Genomic DNA, 9,779 nt, shown 5'->3' on the forward strand with positions numbered 1-9,779 from the left:
CAACACATTAACACGTTTTACACTCTGTTGACTCCTCCAAAAGCTGCAGGCTTGTTTTTTGGGGGTGGGTTTGTAAAAAACACACTTGTCTTTTCAGCCTGCATGTGGAATTTAGATTGTAATGGAGAAAAGAGCCCCATGCCGGCTAAATGAAACGTGGTAGATGTGCACGATTTACCAGAATGAAATAAAGCATCAAATAACTTCAGTTTATATTAGAAGCGTGGATGTAGCTAGGGTTCAGTTTTATTTGCCACCTGCGAACGGGAGGCTCGGCTCCACCTGTTACTCTGCAGTCCCGTTTCCAAAAATGTTGCCATGGTGTGTTGACTTTAACTTTATTTAAACTTTAGATTCAATTAAAAATAGTACAAAGATAACATTAAAATCACAATCCAGCGTCTGTGAAGCTGCACACACTCGTTCACACACACGTTAGGCACTAACTAACCATTAATATGTGATCAGCCAATCACACGGCACCAGCTCAATGCATTTAGCTATGTAGACATGGTCAAGGCGATCTTCTGAAGTTTGAACTGAACATCAAATTGGGGAAGAAAGAGGAAAGAAATAGTTTCCTGGTCTGATGAGTCTGGAGTTCTGCTTCTGGTAGAGACAGAATTTGGCATAAACACTCTGAATCCATCCTGCCTCGTATAAATGGATCAGGCTGGTGGTGGTATAATGGTGTGGGGGATACATTTAATCACCACAGCCTACCTGAGAACTGTTGCTGACCATGTCCATTGCCTTTATGACCACAGAGTGACCATCTAATGATAGCAACAGACTAACACACCATGTCACAAAGGTCACATCTCAAACTGGCTTCATGACAATGAGTTGGCTGTACTTAACTGGCCTCCACAGTCACCAGATCTCAATCCAATAGAGAACCTCTGGGCTGTGGTGGAACGGGAGATTCTCATCATCGATATGAAGCCAACCAATCTGAAGCAGCTGTGTGATGCAATCTTGTTGATGTGACCCAAATCTCTGAAAAATGTTTCCATCACCTTGCTCCGTCTATACCACAAAAGAATTAAGGCAATTCTGATTTGCACTCTCTGACTAATAAGGTGTACCTAATAAGGTGGCTGGTGATTGCAATGCCTTGCTTTTTGAGGCCAAGCTACATTCCACATGTATCACACCAGTAAGGCTCAATAGAAATTCCAGGTGCAAATCTGTTGTGTCTGCAGTCCTAAAAACCTTTTAGCACACAGTGTCGTTTTAAAAAAAAGAAAAAGAGGTGGTTCAGCCCAGAAGTAAATTCTTTAAAATCACAATTCTGTTATCAAAGTCCAAAATGAACGCATTTAAGAATAAAAGTTTAGATTTAACAGTGAATATGTAGGCTCAGATTACATTTCACATACATCCCAAATCTATGCCTGTACCTGAGACTTTAAGTAGAGACAAACCCAACTCTACAAAGTGTTTTAGCTTATTTCAGCTCCCGTGGTTTATCTAAGTTTAGTCTAGCTCTAAATGGACTAAACAACAGAATGCAATCAGCATTTATGAGTTAAAGAAGAGTATTTTTCTCTCACATTGGCAGAGACCAAAAAGTAGAGTGAATATTAAAATAAAGCTAATGTGTCTTCTGGATGCGAGCTGCTAAGAAAATGTCAATCTCACTTTTCACATTCCCTCCAAATGGGCAAAAGTATTATTTGTTATTCCCATTATAAAACAGGGAAATATGTTTACCAGTGAATGCAAAGCCAATTGTGCGTCCTCAGACTGCAAAAGTAAGCCATTCTGTCGGAACATGTGGCCACTGGTTTCCTGTTCTCCCCTCTTTGTTCTCTAGCTTTTTGCAGAAAGAGGTTCGTGTCTAGTGGGTTAGTGTCCATCACTGTGCTTCAGAGTGTGCATGCTTGTCGCTGTCATGCGTCCTGCTGGTGCATCATTAGCTATGGCTTTTTATTAGCCTCTGGTGTGCTGGAGATGGGGAGGGAGGGGGCGGTCAGCATCGCTCTGGCAGTAAACTAGCACAGCCGTCAGCCCTGCACACAGGAACAAACACCCCATTAAACCAAGGCCTTCACATATTACTGTAATAAAAGCCCCTGCTCTCGCCTTTATGGGCTTTTTAATTATGTCTATTCGTCTTCCCGGGCTTGTGAGCAACAGTTCATGATGAGCCCCATTTCATGAATACTCCACCACTGGCAGAAAGCTGGAGGGGGGTGAATTAAAGGGGGAGAAAACACACACACACAACACAAAAAACATGAAAATGGCCCGAGTCTGAAAATATGACTATTGTTCCTGGAATGGTACTTTATATTTTACCTCGCAGTGTGTTGTCAGTGCGGCTACTTTTACCATTTTTTCCCCCTCCAGAGTTATCTTTGTTTTAGATGTGGATTATTACAAAGATGGAAAAATCTCATGCAGCTCAAGTGAATTGCATGGCAGCTTGGTAGTAATGGCGTGTATTAAATTAGCTCCCAGAGAACAGGGCAGCGGCTGGACAAGCTTGGAGAAAAAAAAATGAACCAAGCAAATCATCCATGCATGAATTTAGCAAGAAGAGTCTGCACCCAGGCTCATTTTATACCTCGAGTACTTTTCCTTTGGTGCTTTTTTACATTCTAGTTTGTTCAAAATTATATTGGATTTACAATAAAGGTCGGGCAGTGGCCACACCCGCCCTGCACCATATGAAAACTCTGAATCATATACAGTAATGTATTCACACCTTGAAGCAGGCTCAATGTAAGACCCTGCCTGGTATTAAAGGATACTGATTGATAGAGCAATATAAAACACGTTGTGTTAACAGTGTACATTTTATGGCCAAGTCATTTTCTCGCAAGGCTGGCCCCTCCAGCACAACCCCTAACCCCAAGAGTACCTAAGCATGCAAGCATCACTGTGGATGCCACCAAGCAGAAGTGAAAGCAGAAAAAGTTTAGCTGTGGAGAACCTTGATTACCCCCCCCCCCCCCATGTTCGAATTTGGAATTTATATCCATTGCATAATGAACTTTGGTTAAATAGACCTCTGGTCCTTGATCTATACTCAAAGGGAGGAAAACAAAGAAGAAATAAAGGTCGAGGCATGGGTATGAATGCTTTATTTTCTTAAATCAGGTGCAAACAGAGTATCCAGTGGGTTTGCGAAGTCTGCTGCAAATCACAGTGCTGGTGAAAACTAACACCACAGCAAGCGCCATCCAGACTCCACACAGCAGGGCTACTGCTGAAAACAAGGCTGAAAAAGAGAGGATGAGGACACAGAAGACAAATATTACCGCTTCTATTAGCAGTTGAGAGAAAACTCAAGGGAGTGGGAACAAAGTCAAGTCAGAGAGTTTGTTTTTGGTTTTTTAAACCCCCTAGAGTTGTTTTGTGGGTGTCTTACCAGCTCGAGTGACTTCTTGTGTCTGCTGCAGAGAAACTGGTTCTGGAGGAAGCTCAAGCAGCTCAGTCGACCCCTCTTCCAGAACGTTCTCCTCCAGCAGGATGGGGCCAAGAGCAGCCGTCCCCTCCCACAGCAGAGCTGCATAAAAATAAGCAAATCCAATATGGGTTGGAAGGGAAACAACAATCTTCTTAGTGCATTTAGCCAGCTGAGTAAACCATTCCCGACACGACTGATTGGTTGGACAATTAAAGGGATTAACTCAAAATCAATCCACCACATAAATGGCATGTGTGCCAAATGAGTGCAAGCAAGCTCGTCTAAACACGGGTGGAACCTCTGCTTGTGTAGGTTTTGTGGCTGATTGCATTATACTCCAAATTAACGCATTTAAACTAAATGCAAAAAAATAAAATAAATAAAAAGTATTTCTAAAATATGCATGTTTGCTACTTTTATGACATTTTAGACAGCCTCGTATCAGCTAGTCACAGCCCCTTAACAAAAAACACCTTTTTAAAATAATGTTTGCAAAAATTAAATCAACAGATTCTGCATATGCAAATGCTTTTCATAATGAAAGTGGTTAGAATAGCATAATTTCCCCCCCACTGGGCCGGCATCACATGTTCAGGACCTGTCCCAGGTTGTCATGTAGCGTCGCTTCTGCAAACTGTACCATCATTTGCTGCAAGGCTTCTTTTCCATCTCTGCGTGCCGCAGCTGGTCGCACAGCAGCTACACACCTTATTGTCTCCACCTGATGCCACCCATCTGTCCAGAGCCGAAAATGCATTGTTAGGAGGAAGTGCAGCAAAGCTTTGCATTAGCATTAGAGCCATGGCAACGAATCTGAAGGCAAACACCTGTACAGTAGAGCAATCTTTGTGTAAACTGACCTCTTAGCTTCAGACAGGAATGAGCAGGCTTTGTGCTCTGAGTCGACGGGTGCAGAGACTGGCGTTGCTTTCAGGTGACATGTGATGTAGAGCTATGAGAAAGTTAAACGACATGGAAATGTATGAATGTTCAGGATGGATGTGCTATTGCTGTGCAAAATATGACAAAGTGCATCAGTAGTCCTGACAGGTATGGAGAGCCAAAATTGCCATAATTTCAAAAACAAAAAACTATTTGACTCAAAACAAATATGCCATTAAATGGACCAAAAAAAACCAAAACAAAACCCCTTTATCACACAATTTGTGATTTATTTGCTTCAGTACTCATGGGCAATATACATTCCTCCCTTCACTTATGATAACGGGATCTGGGTAGTAGCCAAAAGAAGGAGACTATGGATACAAATTGCAGAAATAAACTTGTTCTAAAAGGTGGTCAGGTCTCTCCTTTAGAGATTTGATGAGGAGTTTTGTCATTCAGGAGGAGATTAGGGTAGAGTTCATATTCCTCCATATCAAAAAGGAGCTAGTTCAGGCATCTGGAAACTTCCCAGATGAGGTATTTTGAGTTTGTAACCCTGGGATCAGGCCCCGTGGCAGACCCAGGACCTGCTGGACAGATTATATCTCTAGACTTACTTGGGAATACCTCATCGTTCCCCCAGAAGAGCTGGAGGAGTTTGCCCAGAAGAGCAAGTTTGGGCATGTGTGTACGGAAGCACAGGAGAAATGTAGAAGGAAGAAATATAGGAAACAAGAATTCTGAAATAAACCTTCAAAATAATTAAATATAATTATAATTAGTTCCTATTGCATTTCCTGTCTAACAAAATAAAACAGTAATTATTTAAATATAAATGGAAAATTCTAAAGATACAAAAAGGAAGAGATGGGAAAATAAAATGAAAAGTAAATTTAAAAATGCATAAAATTAAAGCAAATACAAATAAATACGAAACATAATTCATATAAGCTTTCCTACAATTCCTTTGGACGTCACTGTGGCGCATTTCATGCCGAATAATTTCTTTATAACCTTTTAATTTTGGCGCTCTTTGTCCTCCATAGCCCGGTGTTTTCACAAACAACGTTAGCCCGTTTCGCATTAGCACATCAATAGCAAAGTTTTTAGGCGCTTATGGATTCAAAGTGGCTTGCTGCATTTGGGAGGTAACGGTTTCTAAATGGCAAACTGATCAAAGTTAATGTAATGTTACGATCCAACGCTGACGTAAAAGGCACACACGAAAAGGTTTTCTGGAGTTGATACTGGCTCATATTTATGGCAGGGATCCTAAACCTATAAAATGGTTATCAATGGTTACCACAAAGGGCATTCATTTCCTCCATTTCCACACAAAGCTTCTGAGGATACTGTAGCCTTGAAACAACACTTTCAAAACACATATATATTAGGTGTCGGCTTGCTATATATAAAAACTAACAGAAGGCAAGAAGAAAAAAGTAAAGTGGTTAAACTAACACCTCAGGTGCTGCAAATCGCACCTCTCTATAGTAGCTTTAGGATACGTGATCAGTAGTTTCAAAACTGCATAAACACATCTTTATACTACTTACAGCCTTCCTGTCATCTTGGTGGAACCTGAAGGCCTTCAGCTGGAAGTGGAGTTTATCCTCGTGGCTCCTCGGCATGAAGTAAGACTTGGATCCCGTCAGCTTAGTGTCAGTTAAACATCTCATGTTTGGAAAAAAACAAAAAACGAGTTTTACATGCATAAATCTGCTGATTATATGCACCATTTGTTACACAACTGTGACCCTAACAGTAAATCTTGATTATTATGTCTAGCTGACTCTTTGAAACAAATATAGCCAGTGACTGTTCGCATTTACTGTCACTTTAAGGTACAGTATTCCACAGACAATCCACAGCTTCTCACCCGTGGTTGTTAATGAGGCTGTATCTGGGTTGCGAGTATGGATCTGGGTTCGCAGTGGCCACGCAGCTGTCCACGTAGACCCTCAGAGGTACGTGGTTACCCCTGAGGACCGCCGCCTCAATGTGCATCACGTCATTCAGGAAATAAACGCTGGAAGGCCTCTGCGACTGCCAGTCCTCTAATCAAATACAGAGGAAAAAGGTATGAGTGTAATGCTGGGGCCATCAATCCGATTAGATGAAACTAAAATGATGCCCGTGGGAGAGAGTGTGGCACTGTTTCAGCAGACAGTAGGATATCGGTACTGGAACAGTAAGAGAAAAATACTTTAAAGAGGACAATAAATGAATCATTAACCTGAGTAGGAAACGCAAATGAGGTCTGTGCCTTTAAAAACTAGTTTAAAACTTTCATAATTTCCTTTATAACTGCATCCAGTCCAGACAGGTTTATAGTAAGTAAATCAGAGCTGGAGTACGGTTCTGCTCATATGATGAACACCAGTCTGGTGCGGTGCCTGTCTGCAGCGCATAGCTTAGAATTAATTAGAAAACACACAATCAGCAGTATATTGATCACTCCATTGTGCGAGTGACCCTGTCGGGTCAGCTGCGGCCTACGAGGCATGTAATTTCAGCTCATCACCATGCAAAAGTTTCACTCCTGTTTATCAAGCCGGTGTTTAGCATCTTTAACAGTCGCGACGAAGCCCGCGAGGCCTCGAGTGATTGCAATTACGCCTGTCGCCGGGGAAATTAGCCAGACCGGCTGGTGCACATCAAAAGTTTTTCTTCCCCTCAGAACATAAGCTCCAAGTTTGTCATTTTTGACCTGCCCCCACCTGTCATGAGATGCAGGGAGAAGTGCAGCCGCTGTTCCACTTGCATGAGGGAGGCCAACGGCTTCGAGGTGGGTCTCAAGGCATCGCTGTTTACGTAATGCCTCCTGTGAAGACAATTACAGGAAGGAGGGGCGTTTCACTCGAGAGAGCCCCATCAAGGATGAACAATATTCACGCCACTGACAGAAAGATAGAGGAGTTAAACATCTACAGGTAAACATAACTATAAAAAGGTGTTTGTGCATGGCTCACCAAGGCGAGTTTAGGACTTCGGGGGCATTTTTAGTACTATATACTGTAGGATGCACTTTAAACCAGTTTAAGCTACAGTTCTCTGTTACTGGTGTGAGACATCATGCATCCTGACTGCTATAGATGGTAATACTGACAGGGTGCTACAGATTCATAAGCCCTGCAGGTAACTCTGTACAAACTGTGCTAACAGCTAGATTTGTATACTCTAGGAAATTTGGACGACCATCAGGCTCAGGGAAGTGAAAGTAATAAGAAAGGAGGGTGAATTCCTCTTGGTACAAAAGGTCTAATGATTGCATAAATGTCAGTTGAAAAAAAAAAAAAAGATATTTATCTTTATGTTTCAGTCATGTGGTACAACTTTTATTGAATATAATACGATTCCTGCCTCTTTCCCCTCACCCCGAACTGGTTGCAACAGATGGCTGCCCTTCCTTAAAGCTAGTACTTCTGGAGGTTACTTGCGGGTAAAAGGGAGTTTTTCCTTCCCACTGTAGCCAAGTGCTTGCTCATAGAGGGTTGTCTAATTGTTGAGGTTTTCTCTCCATTACCGTAGGGTCTTTACCTGACAATATAAAGCATCTTGGTGTTGTCAGTTGCTGCTATATAAATAAGAATGAATTAAACTGAATATTTAGAGAAAAAAAAAAAAAAAAAGGCACTTGGGCATAGCTGCCTTACGTTTGGTCTCTCCTATCCATCCCTCCCCTCCAGCAACAGAGAGAAGGCAAAATGCTGAACTCATAGCTTCAAAGACTCATAGCTTTTGACATCAGTGATTACATTTATCCTTTTACAGACATTTAGAATGAATCTCTAACGAGCATGGGGGGTAAACCACAAGGCGTTACCTTTTGTAGTGGCACTGAATTACCACTTCAACAGGGTTGGTCTTTAAAATGAAGGTGTTGCTAATCGGAGTCGGAGAGTACATCAGAGTAAATGTGTAGATGATGGCTTCTTCAGTCATCTGAAGACAGTATTAAACAGTTAAGAGTGAAGTGAAATGCACAATAGTAAATAGGCCTGAGGAAACGGAGAGCCACACACCGTCACTGTGCTGCCGCAGCTCTCCAGCTCCGTTTGAAACCCCAGGACGAGTTTCTCAGTGTCTACCGCAGCGCAGTCTCCTAAGGTCAGATCACTCGGACGGATCAACTGACCGTTTCCTAAGAACAAAGCGGAGAAGGCGCAGCTTAAATCGAGACCATTACCTGAGGCCATTTTATTCTTCTCCAGTCAATAACACTCACGAGGAGTGGAGGTTCAGCCACAGGACAAACAGAAAAGTTTCTTAATGCACTGCTGTAAAGTCAGCATTCGAGCACCCGACAGACAAGCCGAATGCCCCTTCACAGAGTGAAGAAATAAGAGGAAACGTAATATTGATCACCGAGACCATTGTCTGTGCCATTTGCAGTAATCAGCACTGAGTATCCCATCTTCACTGTTCCATTCAATTTTCCAATTTGGGCCTCTAATCTAAACCTTTCCTTTTTAGACATCAGAGCAGAAGGTATGTTAAGTGGACCTGTGCCGGTGCCACTGCAGATAAAAACCCCTGCAAATTCGATCAATTTAAACAAATAATGGGCTGCCATTACCTAGGAAGTTCCGCTTGACCTCAATGGTGACCTTTACTTCGCCACAGTGCACCACCACACTGTCAGCTGGCACAGGAACCCGCTCCTCAAACTTCACTGGCACCTGGAATATCATCCGAATGGATTATATAGTGCAGAGAATTCAATAATTGCTATGTAGCTGTCCAAAAATAATAATCATAATTTTTTTAACACTACCTTTGATTTCTGCTTGACTGCTAGGTTTAGATCTGGGTCTTGTTCCTGCAATTGTGACAACTCTTGAGTTTGGACGGTCTCCCCCTGCTCCAGCTGGGAAGGTTTTTGCTTCCTGAGCTGGTGGCTCCTGACCCGGTAGCTGACAGGAAAGCCGGCCGGATCCTTTTGTTCCATCTGGTGACGTCCGGCTGTCTGCAGCGATCTTGGCAGCTGCAAGCTTGTTGTCACTTGTTCTTTTGGGATTTGGCTAAAAGTGTCATTGGTGCTGACGTTTAACCAATTTTGTGTAGCGAAGCAGAAGTTTCTAGCTAAGAAGAAAAGCAGAAAGCCGAACACAAACCCCAGCTCCATTAGAAGTTTTCACAAAACAAGACAGCACTGCTGTGCTTGTCTCTTCACCAGAAATCAGGTATAGGAACTTGGCACTGGCTCCACCTACTCCTAATGACTTGATTGGATTCCAGCCTGGAGTATTTCAGTATTGATTGCTGCGCTCTCCATTATACCAAATCACAACAGCAGCACCTCAAGGTGCTTTACTGTAAGATAAAGATCCTACAATAAAACAAAGAACACGCCAACAATCAGATAACTCTCTATGAACAAGCAGTTGGTGAAAGTGGGAAGAAAAAACTCCCTATTAACAGGAAGTAACCTCTGGCAAAACCATCTGCCATGACAGGTTGGGATGAGGGGAGG

The 9,779-nt window shown here is 42.4% G+C and overlaps 1 protein-coding gene across 1 annotated transcript; it reads right to left on the reverse strand.

The window, feature by feature from the left end:
* Positions 1–3,104: 3,104 nt before the first annotated feature.
* Positions 3,105–9,431, reverse strand: LOC134621140 (zona pellucida sperm-binding protein 3-like). Its single transcript, XM_063467578.1, has 11 exons — positions 9,081–9,431; positions 8,883–8,985; positions 8,329–8,447; positions 8,130–8,248; positions 7,024–7,127; positions 6,183–6,360; positions 5,860–5,977; positions 4,279–4,370; positions 4,059–4,153; positions 3,380–3,517; positions 3,105–3,229 (listed from the first exon to the last, which is right to left on the reverse strand). The coding sequence occupies exons 1-11, from the start codon at positions 9,429–9,431 to the stop codon at positions 3,105–3,107; spliced, it is 1,542 nt and encodes a 513-aa protein (XP_063323648.1).
* Positions 9,432–9,779: the final 348 nt, after the last annotated feature.

Source organism: Pelmatolapia mariae, linkage group LG23 (assembly GCF_036321145.2).
Source record: "Pelmatolapia mariae isolate MD_Pm_ZW linkage group LG23, Pm_UMD_F_2, whole genome shotgun sequence".
NCBI classification, from domain to species: Eukaryota; Metazoa; Chordata; class Actinopteri; order Cichliformes; family Cichlidae; genus Pelmatolapia; species Pelmatolapia mariae.